A 27,741-nucleotide genomic window follows, 5' to 3' on the forward strand; every position below is an offset into this window, starting at 1 on the left:
AACCAGTCAATGAATAGTCCTCGATAATGCGTCCCAAACCTCTAGAATTTTGCATTGCGGCCCCATAACGTCACTGCCCTATAACGCCACATCGACGTTATTATTATTATTATTAATTTTTTGTTTTTTGGAGGGGTGTTTGGTGGAGGCGTAAACATATTTGGTTTTCGTCGGGTAAGTCTGAAAAATCCTTAGGCCTACTATTCATCGCAAGGTTCAAACACGAAGACCTGGGCGCACACTCCATGCAACAAGTTTAGGGCTCTCTGTCCAGGGCAGGGAATTAGTGAGAAAGGACTACACCTCCCTATATTTAGTCGTTAAAACTCGCATTGAGTGGGAGTTGGTACAAGAATGCGAACCCAGTACCTACCCGTGTTTAGGGCCTCCACGAGTCCAAAATATTGGACTCGAGTATTCGAGGATCAAACTCGACCTGGACCCGAGTATCCGACACCTACACTAGATGATGATGATACTAAGGAATAAAGCGCTGAACGTGGATGCCAAATAATGCCATTGTCTTGCATTCCACACATTCGACTTTTGCTAAGTATTCCCTACATGTCTCATAGCCCCGTCGGCAAGTATTATGGCAAAATGACGTAAAAATATAATTAAATAACTGCTCTTCCTTGCACGGGTACTTGAGTCCTGTGAACGGACTCGAGTCTACCGGCCTCAGTGGTGTCATGGTTAAGCCATCAGACATAAGGCTGGTAGGTACAGGGTTCGTAGCCCGGTACCGGCTCCCACCCAGAGCGAGTTTTAACGGCCCAATGGGTTGGGGTAACACCACTTCATCTTCTTCTCTCTCACTAACCACTAACCCTTAACTCGCTGTCCTGGACAGATAGCTGAGGTATGTGCACAGGACAGCGTGCTTGAACCTTGATTGGATATAAGCAAGAAAATAAATTGAAATGAAATGACTCGAGTCTAGCTAAACTCGGCCCGTGCCCGAGTACTCGAGTACTCGTGAAGATCCTATCAGTGTTACGTCTGATGGTTTAACCACTACATCACTAAAGCATGCATTAAAAAAGTTGGAATCATATAAATATCATGGTCAACGTCATGGTCAAGTTCTCTTCCTGACTTAGCCGCAAGGGGCGCAATTGACAGGCGTCCGCTACAACAGCTTGATCCGAATGTGCACGTTAAACACATTGACCTGACCTGTTAGTTCTCTCCTATAGACCTGGCATTGTCAGAATCGTGGCTGCATGCATGCCTTCACAAGCCTTATAACATGTTTTGGAATCAGTCTTACAAGACTTAGTACTGTACTCACAGATACATAGCCAGCGGTATTGAACCGTTATAGACATGTACGTAACGGCCCATGAATAGATTACGGTAACGCATTTACAATACATGCATGCAATTTCATTACCCACAGACACAGATTGTCACAAATAATGCATAGTGCTTGTGTGACTGACATTTCTATTGTTGTTTTTTGTTTTTGTTTGTTTTTGTATTTTGTTGGGGTATGTTGTTTGTTAGGTACGTTTCTATTTGGGTACATTTTCACTGGCTGCTTCCGGTTACAAAACCCGGAAATATACAATTTTTTAACAAAGGTAACCGGTTGAATTAATTTTGTAAGAGCTTACACTTTGTAGTTCATCAAGATAAACGTTTCGGCCCGTACTTTATAATTGTGTCATTTATTGCGAGCATGGTAGGCCTAAATGTTAAACAGAAAACGGACCATAGACGTTTTTGATGACTACACACGCTTGACGGCGGGCTGGATTTAGCTCAGTCGATTGAGCTACGGTGCTTGCGTCGCAGGATCGAATCACCTCTGTCTGTGGATCGTTCAACTTATTTTTTTTCTGGTTCCAACGAGTGCACCACAATTGCTCAAAGGTCGTGGTATGGGAAAGTGCATATAAAAGATCCCTTGCTACTAATGGAAAAATGTAGTGACTATAAGCTTAAATAATAAGGTCGACGACAGTCACTTTTTATACCGTTGTTTTGATTATGCTATATTATATCTATTGTGTATGAAGCCAAAACAAGGTGAAAAATGACTGTCATCAACCATAATTATCATACAGGACCAAATTTACAAAGCACATTTATAGTGCTTAAACACAGGGACTGCATTTAATAAAAACAGTCTTCCAAAATTCGGCCCATAATGTCGGGTCTCAAAAAGGCAGATTCTTACGTTCGATTTAGTCTAGGATCAAAATACGAAGTAAAATATGGCCTGCTGTTATTTTTCTTGAAATAGCAAACCCAAAAGAAATATGTCCTGCTAAGAAAGAAATATGTCCTGCTGGAAATAATACAGCACAAGATGAGTGGAGGGTTTGGACAGTGTGTGGAAAATCAGGACCTCTGAGTTGTATTTCAGAGCATTATAAAATTAAAAGGCAACAAAACCATAAGCTAAGCCTCAGCTGAACAGAAGAAAAATTACCTGCAATATTTAGGTAATTTTAACAACTGAATTTTGTTTTCATGCAAGTTTTTTGGTAATTTTAGCAAGTGAATTTTGTCTTCATCTGCTAGGTTTAAAAAGTAACTGCTTTTGGCAGGCAGCTATTTTGAGCCCTTAATGTGTAGGTGATAGTGATGTTTATTGTATGCTTAGTTTTCAGGTCGGACTCACAATGCGACTCATTCAGTCCGTGACGCGATGTGTCCTCACTATGATCGGTTGCGTCATGAACCCAATCATCAATCTCATGTACAGCTTCATATACCAGTACGACAAGCGGTCTGTGCCACCAATCAAAGACCCAGTTCTCTGTCAGAGTGCCATGGCACTGGCCAAGAAAATCCGATCACGAGAGGTATATATGTGTAGCTTAATATGTGACACTGATAGTTTATTTAGCCCATTGTCTTTGAGACATTTGAGACAGATGGTGCATATAAAAGATCCCTTGCTGCTAATCGAAAAGAGTATCCCATGAATTGGCAACAGCGGGTTTCCTCTCTCAATATCTGTGTGGTCCTTAACCACCGCCATATAACCATAAATAAAATGTGTTGAGTGCCTCATTTAATAAAACATTTACTTCCATCCTTCATTTACATGGAGATCACGTTTCACAAAAAGCATATAGGTTATGCATAAAGAGATAACTCAGATTTTCAATTGTCAGTCGTGTTGTATGCCTACATGTGTATTTAAAATAATATCATGCATAAAGAGATAACTCAGATTTTCAATTGTCAGTCGTGTTGTATGCCTACATGTGTATTTAAAATAATATCATGCATCAACAAACAAACAAATGTTCACATTAAAGGTGCAGACCCTAGTTTTAGTCTGTGAAACAAACGTGCATTTTTAGAATGATAAAACTGCATTTTGGGGTATTACAGAAACCTGAAGGACCAGAACCACTTACGGTGTGGGAAAAAATGAATATTCTAAATAATAAAATGTAATTACTTCTAACTTAAATTATAAAAAACGGCTTTAGTAGTATAAAATATGTTGTAGTGTTTAAAAACCATGCAGTCGGTCTAGGATCTATCCCTCGGTGGGCCCATCAGACTATTTCTCATTCCAACCAGTGCACCACGACTGGTATATCAAAGGCCATGGTATGTACTACCCTGTCTGTGGGATGGCGCATATAAAAGAACCCTTGCTGCTAATCAAAAAGAGTAGCCCATGAAGTCACGACACTGGGTTTCCTCTCCATATCTGTGTGGTCCTTAACCATATGTGTGACGCCATGTAACTGTAATTAAAATGTGTTGAGTGCGCCATTAAATAAAACATTTCCTTCTTCTTCTTGTTTAAAAACTAGGGTCTGTCACTTTAATTAATTTTATTTCGCTCTGACAGCATCATTGTTGAAATGTAAAGCAAATTAGGAGAGCTGTTATTTTGAGGTGCATTTTCACCTTCCCATCTTATAGCATTGATTACTAATGCAAAATACAAGTGCAACTGCAATTTTAATGAAGGTATGATTTGTACCCAACATACAGTCACCAGATTCTGCTTTGATGTGACGTCAGTCTGATACCATTTTAATAATATATAATCTAATATAATAATGTATAAATTGTTGAGATCACATTCTGAACATTAAAGGCAAAAGACTATATCAAAAGACGACAGAAGAATGGTGCATCATTGGTATTAAAATATGTTGGTTTTTTATGTGGATTGATTTAAAACAGAAAAAACCTAAGCCATGATTCTGTAGGTCTACCTAGATGTGTATATTCCAATTTTTTAAAATCTAAGATGAAATGAACAGATGATATATACAGTTGTTAGTATATATAATAACTTATTAGTAATACATGTAGTTATGGTATTTTGTCATTAGAATTATCCTGAAATACTTATTAAAAGTTTTAAACACTGAAACAAATCTGGATTCATGAGTAAGTTTACTGATTTTAGAAAATAATGTTTCTACATTTCTTCTCTGATTTGTCTCCCCTGATAAAGCTGAAGGCCGTGGATGTAATGGGTTTGTTTATCGCACGGGTCAATGAGGTCAACCCACTGACCAATGCTGTGGTTGCAGACCGGTTTAACGAAGCTATAGAGGAGGCCGTTAAAGTGGACACCATGTTGGATGAGGGTAATGTTTCCGACAAATTCAGTGAGAAGAATGCTCCACTACTTGGTGTCCCGTTGTCGGTGAAAGAAGCATTTGCAGTTAAAGGTATTTTTACTCTTAGTTCATTTTGATTTCAGGTACATGTGCAGGGGGGTTGGGGGGTTGAAACCTACCCTGTTCCAAGTGATTTTAGTTTTTTTCATTGTATTTTCCAGGAGAACATGACCCAGCCCCACCCCCCCCCCCCATCATTTCCTGCACACACCAGGGCTACAAATTTGTGCGAATCTCCAAAACTGATTCAAATGCGCCAGAATTTGTACAAGCATAAAACATCTGAATCTATTTGGATTCGTGTGAAATACTTCCACAAATTTATTAAAGTGAGTAAAATGTTACAGAATTAAAAAAAAACCAAACAATAGTCTGGTTATCAAGCTTCAATTTAAACTGGCCTCAAAAGCGTAGTATACATTCGAATCTGTGCATGTTCGAAACATAGAGGTTTATCGAGAATAGTCTGGCCTGGAGCCAAGCGGTGGCTGGTCCATTTCTATGAACCAAATTGCAATGAAGAGAACCGAAAGGAACATGTTTGTTCAGTTCTTACATAATAACAATATACAGAAGTGTGCCACTTTTAGTAATACATAAGAAAATTCTATGTTAGTTTGCTGATACTATGTTCCTAACCTTGAATTACCTGCTCTTTTTAATCAATAAATCTTTTTGTTGGTAGCGGAAATGTATTTCAGTAATATCCATACAAACATTGAACCAATGCACAAAATACATCAGCAAAAGTATCCCATGTGCTGTTTATGAATAAGCAATCTTCAAAAAGTAACCTGGACTGCGTTCAACCAGACCGAGCGGAAAAATGTCTGCTAGACTGGTTTATGTGCTTCACAGTAAACCAAATGGCCACCTTGGGAACCAATCAATTAGTTCGCGAATGTTAGTCAAACATTTGCTGGCTGAACTTGGGGCTGGTAAGACACCTAAAAAACGCTGACTGTAAAGAAAAATGGAACCAACAACTAAAAAAACTGTTAGTGAAAAAACAAAAACATTTTTGTTTGTTTGTTGCTTGTTTTTTTGCTTTAAACTTGGATACACTGTTACTGACAAATTGGTTATTCTTTCCAGTAAATAGTGAGGATTTTATATACACTAATCCATATACAGTTAGTAGCATATGACACATAATTCTATATACTAACACTGTTGATAAAGTTCTTAGAATCAGAGGATTCCTGTGGACTGCTTCCATGGGAATCCACATGGATTCTCATGAAAAAAGCAAAATATTTAGCCCTGCACATGCCCAGATTTATTTTCATATTAATACCGACAGGGTTCAGGCAACTGTATATGTCGTAACCTATGGGTTACCAGACCTAACCTGTATTTTCATATTAATTAAGTCTTACATACATACATTTATATCCGCTTTCAGGGCTGTACTTGGCAGAGGGCTGTCAAGCCTTTGCAAGTTGCTACAATGATTGTTTTGTCTGCGCGTTGCCTATTTGTTGTTCGCACAAAACTTATGGTATCATTTACATCTGTAGACATAACGGGTTACACAAAAAGGAAATGGGTTATCTGAATTTAATGGGTTATCTGAAGTCAAAAATGGTCGTTCAGGTTACCAAGGGATACTGCATGCCAATTAAGTCAAGAACAATACTTTGTTCCCTTTAAAATCGTATTCAACAGAAGCATCACCACCTAAATTTTGATAAATGAGGAACTGAAGAAGTACGTGAATATTGAGGGTCCTGATTGAGACCAAGGGTGACATGCACCAGAGTTTGTTTTGATTTGTGGGATGGGGGGTCCTGGGAATGCTCCCCTATTGAAAATTAGATATGTGATGTCCTGACTATGAGAAATTATGTATAAAGATCCTTTGCTGTTTGTTTTGGTAGGTATAATTGCAGCACCAAGTTTTCACTGTCTTTTAGTGTCGAAATAACCATAATATCTGACACCAAATATCTGAAGTTTAATGTGTTGATAGCAATCAAAATAAGTCAAGAATCATTGTTCAGATTACCACGAGGTTACCACATGTCATGAAAGTCAAGAATGGACTTCGTTCTCCATAAGGGGCGCGGCGTAGCCCAGTGGTACAGCGCTTGCTTGATGTGTGGTCGGTTTGGGATTGATCCCCATTAGTGGGCCCATTGTGCTATTTCTCGCTCCGGCCAGTGCACCACGACTGGTACATGAAGGCCGTGGTATGTGCTATCCTGTCTATGGGATGGTGCATATAAAAGATCCCTTGCTGCTATTCGGAAAGAGTAGCCCATGAAGTGGCGACAGCGGGTTTCCTCTCTCAATATCTGTGTGGTCCTTAACCATATGTCTGACACCATATAACCGTAAATAAAATGTGTTGAGTGCGTCGTTACATAAAATATTTCCTTCATTCTCCACAAAATCTTATCAAACAAAAACAACACATAATGTTCGTCAACTATATGCCTACAGCTATCAATACAGTAAGAACAATGCTATTATTGAATAACCAAGTATAACCAGGGTAAAATAGCGGAGGCTACTGTGAACGTGATAAACGTGTTCTGACCTGTAGGTTACATGCCTGCCTGTAATATGTGGTCACCTGTACATAGGGTATCACACACTGCTTACTTCAATGCCTGCAGTAAATTAAGTCGAGAAGAGTCATTCAGTTTACCAGGAAGTTAGCATATGTCAAGAAAGTTGAGAACGGTACCTCATTCTTCACAAAAAATGTTGAACAAAAACACCACCACCTAAATCTTGATCAATTGTATGCCAAATTTAAATATAAATTACACAAAGAATTATTTAACTTTACAATGAGATCAGTGATATGAATCAATAACAAAAAATATGCATGTTTATGAAAGAATGATAAAGGAAATTGTAAACTTCATATAAATATACACATGTATATACAGTAGAATCTTGTTGGGTCGAACTCGGAAGGGTCGAATACACCATAATGATTGAACCAAAAACAAAGTCCCGAGTTACACTTACACAATGTTGACAGAATGGTTCGGTCAAACTACCCGTTGGGTCAAACACTTTCTCAAGCACGTATGGGGTTCCAGCCAATGGGATTCAACTGTATATGTCATAACCTATGTGTTACCAGACCTAACCTGAATATGGGTTAACAGGCACTGGGCACATTTTGATACAGGTCTGTGTTGAGTACCATTAAACATTATCCTCGTTATTTACAGCACCTTGATCTTCACCTTTTCATTAACATTTTTAATACTTTGTCTTTGTTGATATTGTCTAATGGGGGAATTCACACAGTGTTATTATTTCTGTTTCCAGGTATGCCCAATTCTTCTGGACTGGTGGCTCGGAGGAATTTCATCGCTAACTTTGACGCAGTTGCTGTTGCCAAACTGCGTGCTGCTGGCGCCATTCCATTTGTGATGACCAACACCAGTGAACTGTGCATGTGGCTCGAGTCAGCAAACAATGTCTATGGACGGACGAGAAACCCGTACAACTTGAGCAGAATTGTCGGGGGAAGCTCAGGTTTGCGTGCAAGGCTTGAATAACAGTATTATCAGCCATATCTCATTACTAGTACACTAGTTAAAGACCAGACTTACACTGGTTCCTTTGCCGGCCTCGATGGTCCTTTGGTTAAGCCATTGGTCTTAAGGCTGGTAGGTACTGGGTTCACATCCTGGTAGTAGCCTACCGACTTAATGAATAGATGTAAGACCACTACACTGACTTGTCTATGGCTAACCCCAAACCTGCTGTCCTGGAAAGGCAGCCCAGCTAGATGAGGTTTGTGCCCAGAACAGTATGCTTGAACCGTAATTGGATATATGCACAAAAATAAGTAAATAAAGAATAAAAGAAACAAATGGGGTATTTGTTTAACAGCATTTCAGTACATTTTACAAGATTACTATTGATATCTAGAATAATATGCTTATTTCAACAGTTTGTCATTTTCATGTCAACTTATTTTGTGCTTATATCCAATTAAGTATCAAGCATGATTTCCTGGGCACATACCTCAGCTATCTGGGCCTTGGTATACACTTGGGATTTTTTTTTACTCACCAATCGGACCACTCACAGCAACACTTTGACTCGCCCGTACAACTCTTGAATGACCTGCGACCAAATTTCGTTAAAAAAAACCCTTACTTGAATTGCACCTTAAAAAAAATGTTATCATATCATATAAACAATAATAACAACACAAAAGAAGGAAACAGAACTTGTTTTAGTTTTATTACACAGTGTTGTAATTAAATTATAATTATTATGTTGTCACGGAACCCACACAATCAAACATCTGGACTGTTTTACCAAGGCTCGGTCTTGGAATGAATAAGGTGCTTTTATGGCCGTATGGTGAGGAATTAAAAAAATACTAAGCTGACAGCAAAATATACAAACAATAATCACATCCACTAGAGAATTAAAGACGCAACACATACGGCATAATCATTAACAACACTCGCATGTGCACAGGCAATGATAGCTGTTGTTGACATCGTTTGCAGTGATGATAGGGTGTTTGGTATAGGAGACTTGGTATATTCCGTAAGAAACGAAAACTTTCCAACACAATTAACTTTGGAAAACTTCAGGCTCCTTAACAAAATCTTTCTGCAAAACATAGCGTAGCAGAATGTAATGAGTTGTTCCGATTGTAACTAAGTGGAAAGTAAAGACAGACATGGCCGAGGCGTTCCGGTTGAATCTACGAATACATTTATGTGGCCGAGGTTTTCCCAAGTACGTAACCAAAACCGGCCGAGGCATTCCGAATGGCTTTAGACTGTTTGATAGACTGGGGAAGTGGTCACTATTATGTCCTATATGGGTTTGGTTGTGCAGATACTAACAGGAAACCAGTTGAAAACAATAAACAAAAAATAACTTTTTGAACTCTTACAGACATTAGTTATTTGCATTTTGATACATAATATAATATGCGAACATTTTCGGTCATAAGGCGGGCGACATGTGATATGGTTTTGATTTGCCCGACGCTATTTTCACTCGCCATGGGCGATCGAGGGACCATAAAGTGCACACCCTGCTGGGCTGTCTGTCCAGGACAGTGAGTTATTGGTTAGTGAGAGAGAAGAGGGTGTGGTGGTCTTACACCTACCCAATGAGTCGTTAAAACTTACTCCGAGTGGGAGCCGGTACTGGGCTGCGAACCCAGTACCTACCAGCCTTATGTCTGTTGACTTAACCACAACACCACTGAGGTCGGTACAGATTGTCAAGAGAGTGACATAAGAAATACACTGCCAACCCATCTACTTCTGAGTAGAAGCAAAGTATTTATATGTGTGCTCTCCATTCACTCAGGACAGCACATACCACAACTTTAACATGCCAATTGTCGGGTACTGGTTGGGACAACAAGAAATTAACAGGTCCACCAAAGGCAATCATACTCGTGGAGATACAATTCGTACATACTGTAAAAGTGCATATTTTGTTTTTGTTCCGAGTCCAGACGGATATAACGTCGTGGTCATCGTCAATGTTGATGACAAGTTATAGTTTGCTGCAGTTTTTAAGATGTTATGGACTTAACAGAGACTTTTTAACGATTGTAATTACATATCAAATGCATAAAATATTAGTGGTTATATAATAAACGTGTTTCTGGTCATTCTATTCTAATACTTGTACGAGGTTAAATTTAATTTTATTTCCTAAAATATTTAACTGATTGTAATGTTTGTTTTATTCAGGTGGTGAAGGGTGTAACATTTCTAGCGGTGCTGCTGTTATTGGAATTGGGTCGGATATTGGAGGAAGTATACGGATGCCATGTTTTTTTAACGGGATATATGGACATCGCTCATCCAGAGGTTGGAGTTCTTATCTCTCATAAAGTTAAATGATTTTTGATTTTTTAAACATGAATTATTAATGCTTAGTCAGTATTCCATCTAATTAGAAACTCATCCCTCATACAGTGAAAAATATTATTATTTATCATATAATATCTTACATTTTCAGTGCAATCAAAGTATGTGATATTTTTCAGATCACATACTTTAAGAATTTGATAACTTTGCAAATTAGATGTAAATTAGTCGAGGTCTTGGCACTAGGTTTATTGACATTTAAGCTAACGTACTTGGGTGACACTCCATCAAATAAAAACATTTCAATGGCAGTTTGACACTGAAAACTGTCCAGCGTTCAGAAAACAAAAAATGTTAGGCATAACTTTATTTTGATGTAAGGACATCCAAAATGACGTCATTCGAGTTTGACGTCATTTCCATTCAAAAATACACCGCGCCACATATTCTTACATCATTTGAATATCTAGTAATGGCGGACTGGAATTAAAGTTGTGTGTACAGTTTACAAAAACACGTATTAAGCTTGAGCTTATATGATAAAGAGATTATTACCCTCGTGTATTTCGGTATCGTCAATATCATATATTAGGAATAAAAATAATGTAATTTTTATTCCTAATATATGATATTGACGATACCGAAAAACACTATGGTAATAACCTCTATTTATTAATATTAATTATTAATACTTACTTAATATTCCATTTTATAAAACACTCATCTCTCCTATGCTTAAAGATGGTTATTTATAAAGAAAGATTAATTATTGATACTTACTTAATGTTCAAGTTTAATGTTTCAAATGTCTACTACTTTCAGGAAATATTATTCATAATTGTGACCACAAACATATCAGGTTTTGTCTGGTCAAAAACCTAGTTTTTTTACTGTTAACAAGAGTCTGTTTTTGTTTTATAATCTCTTTCAATTTTTAATATGTTGTGAGGTGAATAACCAAAACCAAAATGTCTCTTAACCAGTGCAGCTAAATGTGGCCACAAATGTTGGTCCTGTATTTGAAATATTAGTATCCCACATATACAAAATAGTGGGTGATATTTTCTGAAATCAAAGGGCAAGGCCATATGGCTTAGACAGATCGCATTTGAGTATGATAGTCAATTAATAACATGCAAAATAAAGCACAGCTGTTTGGCTATGAAACTGGTTAATTTTCAGGGCATTGGGGAATATGACTAAGTCAGTATGTGCAAATTTACCGCATGGCCGCTGGTAAATTTGAGCCCTGGCCTGGTTCTTATAAAACTTTTAGAGTCGAGACTCAAAACTAATAGAGTGTTAGCCTTTAATGCCATAGCAATGTCAGACAAATTGGAATTGCTAAAGATTGGTTTAACACCCATGCTGGGGTGTCATAAAACATTAAGCATCGGCCCTGGGCCCCGTTTTACAAAGCATTCTTAGTGCTAAGATCACGTTAGTTGCATAAGGTAGCTATGCACTTTAGGTCATCTTAGCGCTAAGATTGCTCTGTAAAATGGGCCCTGGTCTATTACAATGACAGCCTATAAATCTAAGCTTGGTTCCCAGGGTCGGTGAGCAACGAAGGCCAACACCCACCAGCCACAGCGGGTCAGCAGGTATTGCTGTCCACAGGACCGATGTGTCGGTATTCCGAGGATCTCTTACCTATGCTCAAACTGATGTCGGGCAACCCTCCAGAGCTCAAGTTAGATGAACTGGTAAATACACCTTTTTGCTTTTATATATATATATACATACATATATATATATATATACATACATATATATATATATATATATATATATATATATATATATATATATATATATATATATATATATATATATTGCACTTTGGTCCTACGCTATTACTCAGAGTTTCACGCCTTTCGACGATCTTCAGATTGCTGACACTGGTGAATAGATTGCAGGGTTTTTATGTACTGCGGTTGCGTGGTTTAAGCTTGCTGGTGTGACGGCATTTTGAGATGAGCTCAGTCCTTTTGTTGAGATTATTTTTGTCTTTTGTTTGTAGGATGGCGAGCTTTTCCTCAATGCACAGATTGCATTGGCCGGAGTTTCGTTTGTATGTGTTCGATTGTTTGCCGTCACACCAGCAAGTTTAAACCACGCAACCACAGTACATAAAAACCCTGCAATCTATTCACCAGTGTCAGCTATCTGAAGATCATCGGAGGGCGTGAAACTCTGAGTAATAGCATAGGACCAAAGTGCAATATATATATTTATTACATGCTCTACTCTCTTTTAAAGTATTGAGCACCTTTCAAACCTTTAACGATAACCACCAGTATTCTATATATATATATATATACATACAGATATATATATATACATATATATATAATATATATATATATATATATATATATATATATATATATATATATATATATATATATATATATATATACATATATATATATATATACATACATATATATATATATATATATATATATATATATATATATATATATATATATACAGTCAAACCTGTTTTATATATATACAATGGACTCTGTCTAAACCGGACTCACTTCGTACCGACGAAATAGTCCGGTTTACATAGAGGACCGGTTTAGACTGAGTTCATCCAGAGTTATGGTTCTTGAATGATCGACAACTCGCGATCAACAATGACATTTGAACCCATGGATGGTTGGGAAACTCGCCGAATTCATAAGAGTGAAATCAGTTAGGTATCAACACACACACACACTAATATTAATCTGATTGATCTAACGGCCCACCGCAATAACAGTGAACTTCACACAAATGCGATTACATTTTGTATTTGATCTTGCGACCGTGTCCTGATTACTTGGCAATTCCCAATCCCAATCCGGTGTAGACAGAGTTAATTAATGCATGAACGGTTCTTTCGTTCTTGATTTTTGATCCGGAGTCCGGAGTAGACAGAATACGGATTAGGCAGAGATTTATAATTAAGAGATAAATGGTAGCTGGACGGGGCTTTAGAAATGGACTGGTTTACGCAGAGATCTGGATTACACAGAATCAGGTTTAGACAGAGTCCACTGTATATATATATATATATATATATATATATATATATATATATATATATATATATATATATACTCTTCAAAAAAAGAAACGCAAAAGGGTACAAATGGGTTATAACTCCGATTTTATGTTTCCTACCGGTTCATGCTTTGTGAATATAAGGTCATTGCATGTTCCAAACACATTCCCACGGTTACATTTGATAAAACGCAGCTACTGTACAATAAAGTTCCAAAATGTGAATATTCGCAAAAACGCAGCCACGTGCAAACCATGTCACCACTGCACGTGCGTTGTCTGCACGTGCAACATGAACACCGACAGTATAAAAGTGCAGGGTGTTCGCTTGCCTGGCCTCTGTATCTGGCCGACAGTTGACAATCCAGGACATGCCACGTCTCACTGAACCGCAGAGAAACAATGCCATCGGCCGACTAGACGCAGGCGAATCCAGAACGGCCGTTGCCAGGGCATTCCATGTGTCCCCAAGCACCATCTCCAGACTGTGGGACCGTTACCAGCAACATGGATCAACACGTGACCTCCCTAGATCCGGTCGACCACGGGTCACTACCCCCGGGCAGGACCGCTACATCCGGTACGCCACCTTCGGGAACGATTGACTACTGCCACCTCCACAGCCGCAGCAATACCAGGTTTGCGCAGGATATCCGACCAGACCGTACGGAACTGCCTACGTGAGGTAGGAATTCGTGCCAGACGTCCAGTTCGAGGTGTCATCTTAACACCACAACACCGTCGACTCCGACTGCAGTGGTGCCAGATTCATCGACAATGGCCTCAACTGCGATGGAGACAGGTGTGGTTCAGTGACGAGTCCCGATTTCTGCTCCGACGTCATGATGGAAGATGTCGCGTGTATAGGCGTCGTGGTGAACGTTATGCGGCAAACTGCGTGCAGGAAGTGGACAGATTCGGCGGGTGTAGTGTCATGGTGTGGGCAGCCATCTCACACACTGGCAGAACTGACCTGGTCCACGTGCAGGGCAACCTGAATGCACAGGGCTACATTGACCAGATCCTCCGGCCACACATCGTTCCAGTTATGGCCAACGCCAACGCAGTGTTCCAACATGACAACGCCAGGCCTCACACAGCACGTCTCACAACGGCTTTCCTACAGAACAACAACATTAATGTCCTTCCTTGGCCATCGATATCACCGGATTTGAACCCAATTGAGCATCTATGGGACGAGTTGGACCGACGCCTCCGACAGCGACAACCACAGCCCCAGACCCTGCCCGAGCTGGCAGCAGCCTTGCAGGCCGAGTGGGCCACCATCCCCCGGGACGTCATCCGTACTCTGGTTGCTTCAATGGGCAGGCGGTGCCAGGCAGTTGTCAACACACGCGGAGGCCACACCCGATATTGACTCCAGATGACCTTGACCTTGGTGGTGTGTCCTATCACTTACTCACAATGGACTAGAGTGAATTGTGAACAATCCTGCAACATTTGGTAATTATCGGACTCACCATTCAATAATTAAATCAAACCCTCCCGGATTCTCCAAATATAAAAAAAATCGTCCTCTTTTGTCAAAATAACAGAAGGGAAGTAACTCTGCCTTTTTTTCTCATTCGGCACGGCTTCTGAGAATGTAACAAAAATGTGGTTTAAAAATGACAGTAATTATAATGTTTTGTTGTCATCGTAATGGCTACAATGCGTGCGTTATTGACATTCTTTATAAAAAAAAAAAAACTAAGAGTAACCTATGACGAATCTGAACTGCCAGACTCCGAGTTGACAGCGATACACACGATATAAAATATATATATATACTTGTGTCAGTTAATTTTGTATGTTTGTGCAGTAAAATGTTGGTTATAATATTCAGTCTTACTCTAGTGATAAAGACAATGAGGTTTTACTTATGATTAAAACATTATAATGATTTTAATAAGTACCACGCATTTAAGTGTATAAATTAAATTTTGTATTTCTTTTTTAAATGTTTAAAATCTTAAAATTTTTGGATAATTTTTTTTTTTTTTTTTTTAATATTATAACTATGGTAACTAATGTTTTTTTTTAATCATAAAATATTTTAAACTTTAAAAAAAAAAAAAAAAAAAAAGGTTGAATTTAAAGAGTAAAAAGACAGTATTTAATAAATTTATTTTATTTCACAAATATGTTCGATCTTGACCTGACTTGACTTTTAAATGGGGAATTCCCTTTTTATTTTTACTGCAGTTAGCGCCTTTTATTTACTGACGTCATGTATGATTTACAAATTATGTCACATCATATTTGAAACATTACATAAGGCTGCCGCAGAGTATGATTCTTAAGGTTAAGAAAATCCATAAAAGGAGTTTTGATCATAGATTTAACAAAATGTTGTTATGACGTTAAATTAAGAACCGTTTTTGTAAAACAAAAAAGAAAGTATTTAATAAATACAGAACTTCATATACATTGTTTTCACTTCCTATTTATTGCACTTATTTTGCAAAATAAACAAGTACAATAAATAGAAAGCAAAAACAACATATGTGAAGTTCTGTATATTTATTATACAATAGCTAGCATATCCAGTGTAATTAAAGTATGTGATATTTTTCAGATCATATGCTTTAAGAATTTGATAACTTTGCAAATCAGATGTAAATTATGCAAGATCACAGCACTACGTTTATCGACATCATAGCAAATGTACTACAATGACACATATGCATTCATAGTCATCAATGGGGCGTGATTTAACTCAGTCATTTGAGTATTCGCTTGAGGTAACCGGAGGTTGGTTCACATGGTTTTTACCTAGGTAACCAATTGTTCGGTTACGTGAATTATATTTGCGTAACCAGTTGGTTACCTGATTGGTTACCTCAAAGTTCTGTAGAAATTACGTTTCAAATACATAATTTTTAACTCAGACATACAGATAAAACGAAATACCAAAGAAAACATTATATAAAATGGTTTCTTTAATGCTTGCAAAAGTTAACAATATTGTAAACGGACTAAATATCAGCCCCGGGACTGAAACAAAATAGATACATTGGGAGGGATTCCTATTTTCATTTTGCAGTGGCCATGCTACTTTCACTTTATTCATGGTACTGCTATACTACAGTGACATTCCAAATGTTTTTTTTTTTAAAGCTCATTATGCAATGTTATATTTTCCAACTTTTGTGCCACTTTTGGATTCCTGTTTACGTTGAAAACGTTTTCAACATTTGTAAAATGATAGGCAATCCAATATTTTGTCTGCATATATTCCTTCAGAGATAAAATAGCAGCAGATAATTTAGTCTCCCCCAGCGGTCCGTGCACATTTAAAAAATCTTTTGGCTCGACTATACTGAGGATTTATATTCCGTCCCACAGGGAGCGACTTTTTTCATACTATAAAATATACTACATGTTATTTATTTTTGAGCCGATTGATTTATTAATTGCACACAAAAATAGTATTTTTTGTTATTTCCAAAACACTTTTACTTTTCTTCTTACGTCAAACCAAACTGAAATTATTTACTTTACAAAAAACATGTTTGTAGGTAATAGGACGGACTATAGTTTAGAATGGTCGTAAGTTATAACTGTTGCAATATAAGGTTGTCTACTGGTTTGCTGTGCATCAAGTATCTCAAAATCAGTCTAAAATATTTGCGGGAATACTAGTATGTCTGTGTGAATAAACTTCCAGTAATCGTGAAGTTTGCAAGTTTTAATTTCTGAACTTCTACAGGTCATGACGTAACCGATTTGCGGTTTGCGTAAATTTAATTTGGCATAACAGACATGCGAACGGAATGGCGGTTCGCATGAAATATTGTGCCCTGTCAGTGGATCCACACAACTGATTGAGGTTTTCTCGTTCCAACACTTTTGAAAATGTATTTGTTTTTGCTGATAGTTGCATACATTAAGTTGTTTTACAGCCTAGTTTGAAATGCAGGTACATAATGTATGTTGAATCCATTAGTTCATGTTTCTTCGTGGCATTACTTTATTTGTGTGTTAAAGCTGTTGCAGATTCCATCACATGGGGAGGTGGGGGGTGTCTTTTATATAACCACCAGCCACGAAAATGACATTAATACCACCCCCCCCCCCCCACCCCAAATATGCATGTATTGGCAACAAAGTGCAAAATACCCGCTAGGCTTAAACTAATAATTACAGTGCCCCACCCCCACCCCCACCCCCACCCCCACCCCCACCCGCCCAAGTGATCAATTCTAGATTAGTAGTTACTAGAAAAAGTTGATATTTAAAACAATTTTTTTAAAGGTTAAAAATAAAATGAAAAACAAATTCTGATACATGTCTCATGTGGGTTTTTTAATGTGTGTTACAGGTTGACGTGAAGACATTACAGTTTTTCACAATGGAGGACGATACGGGAAGTCTGTTTCTTAGCAACGTGGACCCTCAGCTGAAAGCTTGTCAACAGAAGGTTTGTGTACTTTGTAAATCTAAATATTGGTCGGAAAAAATATTTAAAGAAAAGAATGTGAAAACAATTATTACTGTACATCTTTTTGTAAATTGTGTTTGAAGGTTTTCAGTAAAAAGATTAATACAAAAAAAAAAAAAAAAAAAAAAAAATAAATCTAAACATATCTGTTGAAATTTGGACGGGACCTAGCTCAGTGGTAAAGCGTTTGCTCAATGCATGGTCGGTCTAGGATCAATCCCCATTGGTGGACCCATTGGGCTATTTCTCATTCCAGCCAGTGCTCCACAACTGGTGTAACAAAGACCGTGGTATGTACTATCCTGTCTGTGGGATGGTGCATATAAAAGATCCCTTGCTGCTAATCGAAATGAGTAGCCCATGGAGTGGTGACAGCGTGTTTCTTCTTTCAATATCTGTGTGGTCCTTAACCATATGTTTGACGCCATATAACCGTAAATAAAATGTGTCGAGTGCATCGTTAAATAACACATTTCCTTCCTGTTGAAATCCTATTCACATAGTTTAAACTTAATATATTAATATTAGTATGAATCATTAATATTTGCTTAAGTCATTAATATTAGATATATTACAGCTGGACGTTTTGTTTAAAAAGCTTAAACAAATGGCAGTTTATTCAATTCCTCAAAACAATTTTAAAACAGGTTTTCTCCCCTTGCATTCTGAACACTAATATTAATGCTATATATTCATATAGACAGATTTATAGTCCATCCCATCCTGCTACAAAAATGTTTTTTGTAAATAATTTCAGTTTGGTTTTCATGTAAGAAGAAAAGTAAAAGTATTTTAGAAATAACAACCAAAAATACAATTTTTGTGTTCAGGTACAGGTAGGTTAGAAATAAAATAAATAACGTAGTAAATTTATTAATTTGAAAAAAGGCGTTCCTTGTGGGAACGACTATAGTTATATTTCTGACGGAAGAGGGTGGGGAGGCTAAATTTTTCTTGTGCTGAAAAATATTTTCTAATTTGTTAACTAAACGTAAATCTGTTGGTATTGCAGGCCGTGGACTACTTGGAGGAGTCTCTAGGGGTGAGCGTGACGCGTGTGGGGATCCGCCGTATGAAATACAGCCTGGAGATGTGGTCGTCCAAGATGGCCACTGCCCACGGGACGCCGTTCGCCAGCCTGATGGCGGAGGAGACTGGGTCGGTTAACTGCGCCACAGAGCTCCTCAAGTGGGTGGTGGGTCGATCGGACCACACCCTGCCAGCCATCGGGCTGGGGCTGGTGGAGAAACTGGACTACCTCCGAGAGAGTTACCATCCCAAGTTCCTCGACATGCTAGAGAAGCTGGAGCTGAAGCTGCAGGAGATGCTGGGGGACAACGGGGTCCTGCTGTACCCGACCCACCCCGTGATCGCCCCCTACCACAACCAGCCCCTCCTCACACCCTTCAACTTCGCATATACAGGCATATTCAACGCACTAGGGCTCCCTGTCACCCAGTGTCCAGTCGGGCTCAGCAAGGAGGGACTTCCCGTCGGATTCCAGATTGTTGGCAGTATGAACGGCGACAGGCAGACCATTGCGGTAGCCCGACATGTAGAGGAGGGTTTAGGGGGGTGGGTTCCTCCGGGGGCTGTGTCTTATCATCAGTGAGTGAGCCACTCAAAAACTAACAGCATCAGGGTTTAAGGATTTCATGTAATTTCAGCCTGGATAATCTCCTTGGAAACCTCTCCCCCCCCTGTTATTTTTCATCTAGAACTTTTTCTCCCTGTTTTCATTTTATGTTGTTTTTTCTGTTGGTCATATGCCCTCCCAACCCCCCCACCCCCCCTTCTCCAATTTATTATAAATTGATAAATTAGTTAACTAATCAGTCAGATTTAAGAATTACAATTAGAGAACATATAGTTGTTAGAAGTTTGGGTTTAACTGTTTAAAACGACCATTTTGAGGGACTGCCCACAATTAACAATGTATAACTTTATATAGAACATTATGATTGCTTTCAGCTAAAATTGAAATTACTCATATTAATCCGTTTTGTGTTGTCATTTGCAGGAAAGGAGGGGCAATTAAACAGGTTGAAATGTGTTGTAACCAGGTTTCTCAAATTAACTTTTTAGAGAATTTAGTATATACACCTGGAAATTAATTAAGCACCATCTGAATTGCACTGCAGAACAAAAGGCGCCTGGAAGTAGTTGCTCGTGAGGTGAGTTTTTACATACTCTGTATCTGATGGTATTTATCGAGATGGTATGAATAAAATACTTAAGAGTAACACATCAGTGTGATTCCAGCTCTACAGTTAAAATTCTTCGGTGTATCCATTCAGCTGATTGGAGTTTTTCTCTTTCCAACCAGTGCACCACATCTGGTCAAAGGCTGTGGTATGTGCTTTCCTGTCTATGGGAAAGTGCATATAAAAGATTCCTCACTGCATTAGGAAAAATGTAGCAGGTTTCCTCTTGTGACTACGTGTCAGAATTACCAAATATTTGACATCCAATAGCTGATGATTAATTAATCAATGTGCTCTAGTGGTGTCGTTAAACAAAACAAACTTTATTTTGTAACTATATTATACACAACCTTATTTGCAAAGTGTAAGTCACATGGTCAACACTAAGTGGTGCTTAATTCATTCCCAAGTGTATATTAGTCAAATTCAGCCATATCTGGTATTAAATTTTGATAATTTGACAAATGACAGATTTAACCCTGAACAGATATGTAACAAGAAATTCATCATCCTTTCATTTTTTTAAATTATTTCATTTCATCATGATTTTCATGCTTATATTTAATTAAGGATCAACCACGTTGAACTGGGCACACACCTCGGCTATCTGGGCTGTCTGTCCAGGACAGTGGGTTAATGGTTACTTGTTAGTGGTTGGTGAGAGAGAAGTTGGTGTAGTGGCCTTACACCTACCCAATGAGTTGTAACTTTCCTTGGGTGGGAGCCAGTACCGGGATGTGAACCTACCAGCCTCAAGCCACTTGCACCAGTTGTGATAATAAAACCACCCAGTCAGTGACAGTCGTCTGTGATAGTCTAACCATCCAGTCGTTTCATGGACCACAGAACGTCCAGTCAGTGACAGTCGTCTGTGATAGTCTAACCATCCAGTCGTTTCATGGACCACAGAACGTCCAGTCAGTGACAGTCGTCTGTGATAGTCTAACCATCCAGTCGTTTCATGGACCACAGAACGTCCAGTCAGTGACAGTCGTCTGTGATAGTCTAACCATCCAGTCGTTTCATGGACCAAAGAACGTCCAGTCAGTGACAGTCGTCTGTGATAGTCTAACCATCCAGTCGTTTCATGGACCACAGAACGTCCAGTCAGTGACAGTCGTCTGTGATAGTCTAACCATCCAGTCGTTTCATGGACCACAGAACGTCCAGTCATTAACAATCGTCTGTGATAGCCAAACCATCCAGTCGTTTCAAGGACCAGAGAACTTGCATATATTATGTTGACACTTTTTTGTTACTGTTTCCAGTTGCTTTGAATGTTATCATTACGAAATGACCGTATAGAACCGAGATACATTTTACTTGTTATTGTTTCCTTTTGTTTGGTGCATTATTGTCACGTTCACCCAGATGCATTGTGTCTGTAGTTTGTCATCGGGATTGTTTCAAGACATGGTGCACGTTTTCTTGTCAAGTTCACCCAGATGCATTGTGTCTGTAGTTTGTCATCGGGATTGTTTCAAGACATGGTGCACGTTTTCTTGTCAAGTTCACCCAGATGCATTGTGTCTGTAGTTTGTCATCGGGATTGTTTCAAGACATGGTGCACGTTTTCTTGTCAAGTTCACCCAGATGCATTGTGTCTGTAGTTTGTCATCGGGATTGTTTCAAGACATGGTGCACGTTTTCTTGTCAAGTTCACCCAGATGCATTGTGTCTGTAGTTTGTCATCGGGATTGTTTCAAGACATGGTGCACGTTTTCTTGTCAAGTTCACCCAGATGCATTGTGTCTGTAGTTTGTCATCGGGATTGTTTCAAGACATGGTGCACGTTTTATTGTCGGAAGTTTATAATTTTAGATGTTATACATTTTACGAGTTAATCTTAAGAATGTGAAGAACACATTTTGTCATCGTGATAATTCTAGAATGCTTATTGGTAGTAACTACGTAATAGAGAGTTATCTTACTTTAAATTTGTCACCAACAGTACATTCCATTGAAGATTTCTTTTATTGCATTATGCCTTACAAAATCGTTTGCTAAATATTGTGTGTTTTGTGAAAGGTGCTACATATTTGATTTATGCCTGTTGACGTTATTGGGATAACTGTGTGACATGTTGAAAACGCAAAAAGATCAATGTCATTATGCCTTATCATAATATTTTATTTAGCATTTTTACTGTTGTGAAAAAAAATTGATTTATAATAAAGATGTCTGATAATTCTTATGTCGAGATTTTTATTTATTATTATTAGTTTTTTTTTTTTTGGTAATAAATTTATGTGTGTCATATGTCCCTCGAACTGGTGATCCATCACATATTCTTTCAATCAAGATTTGTGATAACTTGAGTGTTACAAACTATTTATTTTTACTAGTATTTATTAACGCGTACTTGTGACATAATGTAGTAAATTAACGTAAATTGCAAAAGTAATGCTAACTACGTACTAATTAATAACATTGACGACTTAAATCTGGCTTAAAATGTATTTCAACGAATTATCAATCCACAAGTCGATTACAATCAACAACAGGAGCACACAAACTGCGCACGTGTGTGTTTGCGTCTCTCTCTCTCTCTCTCTCTCTCCCTCTCTCCCTCTATCTCCCTCTATCTATCTATATATATATATATATATATGTGTGTGAATTTACATATGTCAAGCATAGCCTGCCCAGAGGCAATTAGATGCATTCCAGAGTTATTCTTTCTTAATTGATACACAGTTGAGATGTCGGGACTGAAAGGGTACTAGTATTCCTGAAGGTGTGAAGATCGGTTATTTGCTGCACCTTATCGCTGTTGTTAAAATATCCCTTTTATATAACAGTAAACGTTTAATGTGGCCGCTTAATACAGGTATATTAGCGATTCGGGATCCGATTTAGGTGGCCGCTGGCCGCGTTAGACAGGTGACCGCTTATTACAGGTGCATTTACATTATAAATCATTTGGGAGGAAAAAAAGTGGCCGCTTAAGGCAGGTGACCGCTGATTATAGGTGGCCGCTAGGACAGGTTTGACTCTCTCTCTCTCTCTCTCTCTCTCTCTATATATGTATATGTATATGTATATGTATATGCACATACACATACACATACACATACACACACACACATACACACACACACACACACACACATATATATATATATATATATATATACATACAGTGAAACCCCTCAAAACCGGACCCTCTGTAAACCGGAATTCTCTCAAAACCGGACATCTTTCAATAAAGAACTTAACCTCTCTAAATTTATATATATATATATATATATATATATATATATATCGCTTCACAGTATATCGTTTAAATATTAAAAACTAACCTGAAATGCGACTCTTTTTCAACAGCGCTGAACGCTGTAACGAAGTGGCGATCACAAACACGAACTTCAGCCCTTCCTTGGTAACTCAGTACTGTAATGTCGGTTCTTTTCCTATTTGAATGTAATGTCAACTATGAAACGGGGACAAAAAAAATCACCTACGGGGAAATCCCTGACTCAACTTCCTGGAATAACAACCAATTGCAGTACGCTTTGCAGCAAACGTCAGTGGTGACGTGCACTGTTTAAGTTTTACTTTTGATTTGAATATTTATTTTAATAACAAGGGTATTTTGATTTAGGTTTTTTCCCCCTGAAACACAAATAAGTTACTATTCAATATTCATTTGGCAAATATCCGTTTTATAATATAGGACTAATTCTTATCTTAGGGATGTAAGGGTTAAATCCTTGTTGGCGGATTAGTAAAACTACATCATTGGATTGTTTCGTCTATGGTTAGTGGTTATAAGACATTCATTTGAACTCTGTTTTCGTTTTTACATCGAATTGTAAAAACCGATAACTGGGTACACACCTCAGCTTTCCGGACAGTCTTCAGCGGGGCACAATTATTGCAATATAGTGGGAGAATTATACTAAATCAGTGGACTGCATCGCATAACCCACTTTACCTTAGTGGGCGCGTGTGCAGGTGTGTCAGCTGGCGCGTGTGCAGGTGTGGCAGCAGGGGCGGGGTTGGTGAGGTTGATCTAGACTGGCGAGCGAAGTTTATAGTGGGGTCGAGTTATGTACCAACCCCCTCTTGAAAATAAAATGAGAAAAAAAGAGGAAAATTTGCTTGATGCTTGACAGTAGCGTAGGAAGGTGCCAAAAGGTGTGTGTGGGGGGGGGGGGGGGGGGGGGGGGGCACACTTTTACACTATTATAAAGCACATAAAGCAAAATATCTGAAAAGTGGGTATGAGCACATCCCCCCCCCCCCCCCCCCCCCAATTTTCTACGCCAGTGCTTTATAAATCGCTAAATGAAAGTGACCACAATATGGCGTCATTTTTCGCCCGGACTTTAATCTGTAAATGTTCATGTCTTGTTAAAATTATATTGGAAGTCATTATGTGCTATTTGGGGTTTTTTTCATTGATGTACGGTGTAATGAATAAAATACTAAACTCGTTCCCGTGTGAGACCACTCGTGTCTTTTTCGTTCGTGATTCATGGTGTAATATAAACGGTCTCACACGGGAACTAGTTTAGTATTCCCTATATCCCCAAATCATCATCTGGCAACTACATATCGTCAGGTCTCCATTACTCGTGTATAATAAAAGGGAACTGGATAAATCACTTTCCACATATATAACAATAAAGTTTAATTATTTCACGTCCATTCTATTTTGAGAAAATACAAATACGTTTGTTTCTTCATTTTGTGATGATCCAATGACTGCACGTTATGTAACAGTTTAACTTCAGTGTTCTGCTAAACATTTTTTAACCACTGGAAACAAACTTAGTGTGAAAATAATGTTATACAGTATCTTGCTCATAATTCATATTAGATCTTAAAGGTGTTGGTACATCCATCCTAATTTGATGACTGCTTGAAAGAATGAACATGGAACATTCTAACAGTATCAAAGGACTGCCAAAATACTTGTCGATAATTGGATGCAGGAAAAAAACAAATACAACCCTATCCCTGAATGTCCACATTTAGTTTTCTGCTTTTTGGAGAGAGGCATCCTTGCAAATCTTAATAGAAAAAAAACTTTGTTTTGTTTAACGACACCACTAGAGCACATTAATTAATGAATCATCGGGTATTATATGTTAAACATTGGGTAATTATGACACGTAGTCATCAGAGGAAACACACAAGTTTTTCTAATGCAGCAAGGGATCTTATATATGCACTTTCCCACAGACAGGAAAGCACATACCACAGCCTTTGACGAGTAGTGGTGCACTGGTTGGAACGAGAAAAACCCCCAATCATTTGAATGGATCCATTGAGGTGGTTCGATCCTGCGACGCAAGCACCTCAAGCGAGCACTGAATCGACTGAGGTAAATCCCATCCAATCTTAAAGGGGCATTCCTGAGTTTACTACATTGTCAGATGTTTTCGACTAATAAAATATTTCTACGATTAAACTTACATATTAAATGTATTTTTTTGTTTAGAATATCAGTCTCTGTATACTCAATGTGCTTCTGGTCGTCTTAATATTTGTAAGAAGCCCAAACTGGATTTTGTCTTCAAAATAATTTCATACGTATGAAAAACAATATTTTAGGAAATAAAATGACATTTAACCTAGTACTAATAGAACGATCAGAAACACGTTTAATATACAGTCACTAATATTTTATGTTGCAAAACTATATTTGATATGTAATTACAGTCGTTAAAAAGTCTCTGTTAGTCGATAACATCTTAAAAAGTGCAGCACACTCAGGAATGTCCCTTTAATAGAGACTAAAGTTTTGTGTTTCCGGGAACCTAACCTTAAACTAAAGTGCAGACCCTAATTTGTTTTACCCACCTTGTATTTTTGGCACGTTTCGGTAAATATATTTCTAAGGCCTAGTATCTGCAAATAATCTGCAGGAAAAGGTACATATTTTCCGAAATTGTTCAAAATGAAATTCACCCTGCACAAATACAAATAATAAAAGAATAAAATGTCTTACACAAGATTGGTAATTAGTAAGATTAGTATTTGATTTGGTAGGGAGGGACATCTTTAATATGACTCATTGGTAAACTTTGCTTTATTTAATTGGAGACTAGTGGATGCAAAATCAGCTAGCGAGTCTGTATCTAGGTCTATGTATATGTTTCTATAATTAACTCATGTTACTCAAATGAAAGCCAAATATCTCCGAATGCAGACCCCTGCGCGTGCTGTAACCTCACCGTGGTGCAGGGGTGTAACATTCTCTTTGAGAATGGCCAATACCGCACAATTGAAATTTTGAGTAAAAGTCAGTATCTATCTGTGATATTTGTATTTTGGCACAGTTCTTTACACTGTTTTTATTTAAATCTTGAATTTTTATATTTATGTTATCATCACTTTATTTATTTGCATTACCATAGTTTGACGCCCAATAGTATTTCTCGTGCTGGGGTGTCGTTAAACATTCATTCATTCATTCATTCAGAATGCAGATTAAACTGTTTCGAGAGAGAGAAAAAGGGCATGAGAAATATTCAAATCTGAACGAAAAACCCCACGCCATACATGGTCAGGGCCGTATATCTCGGCACGATGCAGAGTCGAATGGGCATTTGGCAAAATAATGGTTGATTTAATGAACCTATCTACTGCCTCGTCCCGAGGAGATATTTACTGGATATTTTATCCCTCTTGCACCGCCCCAAAGAAGACTGCAACTCCATTACTAGTTTAGCATACATAAAACTAGCACCGGACAGAGTTCGTTAGAATAAGTACAGCTGTGATAACGTGTACTCATGAATCACTGTCATAGTAGTAATGATATCAGGTGTTGGCGAAAGGTGAGCATATCCTGCACACCGGTGGCACCCGTCATAAGTATTTCATCTAAAAAAGAAAGAAAAAATATGGAATAGCATCAGCCATAATTTTAGTCAGTGATGCATCGTATTTAGTAGATATGGCCTCCAAACGTCTACCATAAACATTTTTCAATGCCCTCACGAGTCCCTGGGCATCATGATAACCTTGATAGAACAACTTCTGTGCCAGACTGATATGGCGTTGTTTGAAAGTTGCACACAATGAGCATGCCCTAAAGTATCTAACAAGTTGAGATATGTAGACACCAAAAGCTGGAGCAGAAGGTTTATTGCTCGACATAAAGGGAACATTGACTCTTGGAAAACTAAAGTAATCCCTTTTGTCATACAGCTTAGTTTGGAAACCGGTGTCGCTTTGAATTTCTATACATAAATCGAAGCAGGTAACTGATTTAATACATTCATGTCTCTTTTATTTCTACCTCTTGTAGATAAATCAGTGGAAGGTAATCCGTAATCCTGCTATTATTGAATAATCTAAGATCATCAATACAGTGGAAAGTAAAGTTAAAAGTTTTAGCCTGATTCCTTTATTTTGATATAACCAGATTAGTTAGAAATTCTTATTCACATACACAGAGACACAAATCGGCGAGTATTAGTTGATGCCCATAGGATTCCTAGTTCCTGTCTATATGTCCTACTCCCAAATTTAACATACATTTGTCAATGAGGAAGTCCGACATATCACGTGTTTTTTTCTTTGTATACTTTAGTCTGGATTCACTCTCGGTCTTTACGAAATTTCCAGATCCGTGAAAGATA

General features: G+C 38.0%; 2 protein-coding genes across 3 annotated transcripts in view; one reads left to right on the forward strand and one right to left on the reverse strand.

The window, feature by feature from the left end:
- Positions 1–23,566, reverse strand: part of LOC121372539 (tumor necrosis factor alpha-induced protein 3-like) — a 45,099-nt gene extending 21,533 nt beyond the window's left edge. The window contains exon 1 of the mRNA XM_041498921.1: positions 23,446–23,566. The gene's annotated coding sequence lies outside the window, so the exon portion shown is untranslated. The remainder of the gene's footprint in view (positions 1–23,445) is intronic.
- On the forward strand, positions 1,553–20,352 carry LOC121372540 (fatty-acid amide hydrolase 2-A-like). Of its 2 annotated transcripts, none has more exons than XM_041498926.1 (8): positions 1,553–1,586; positions 2,615–2,816; positions 4,445–4,664; positions 7,905–8,114; positions 10,319–10,438; positions 11,993–12,144; positions 17,820–17,918; positions 18,952–20,352. In XM_041498926.1, the coding sequence occupies exons 2-8, from the start codon at positions 2,634–2,636 to the stop codon at positions 19,549–19,551; spliced, it is 1,584 nt and encodes a 527-aa protein (XP_041354860.1). In that variant the 5' UTR covers positions 1,553–1,586; positions 2,615–2,633; the 3' UTR covers positions 19,552–20,352. The 2 variants fall into 2 exon arrangements, with proteins under 2 accessions (XP_041354860.1, XP_041354859.1); XM_041498925.1 differs by lacking the exon at positions 1,553–1,586 and adding an exon at positions 1,919–2,453.
- Positions 23,567–27,741: the final 4,175 nt, after the last annotated feature.

The sequence above is a fragment of the Gigantopelta aegis genome, chromosome 4, assembly GCF_016097555.1.
Source record: "Gigantopelta aegis isolate Gae_Host chromosome 4, Gae_host_genome, whole genome shotgun sequence".
NCBI lineage: Eukaryota > Metazoa > Mollusca > Gastropoda > Neomphalida > Peltospiridae > Gigantopelta > Gigantopelta aegis.

Excerpts from the sequence above, each read along its gene's own strand:
- LOC121372540 (XM_041498926.1), top strand. The coding sequence starts at position 2,634 with ATGCGACTCATTCAGTCCGTGACGCGATGTGTCCTCACTATGATCGGT. Across the intron at positions 12,145-17,819 it reads AGCTCAAGTTAGATGAACTG|GTTGACGTGAAGACATTACA; the intron begins GTAAATACACCT and ends TGTGTGTTACAG. Across the intron at positions 17,919-18,951 it reads TGAAAGCTTGTCAACAGAAG|GCCGTGGACTACTTGGAGGA; the intron begins GTTTGTGTACTT and ends TTGGTATTGCAG.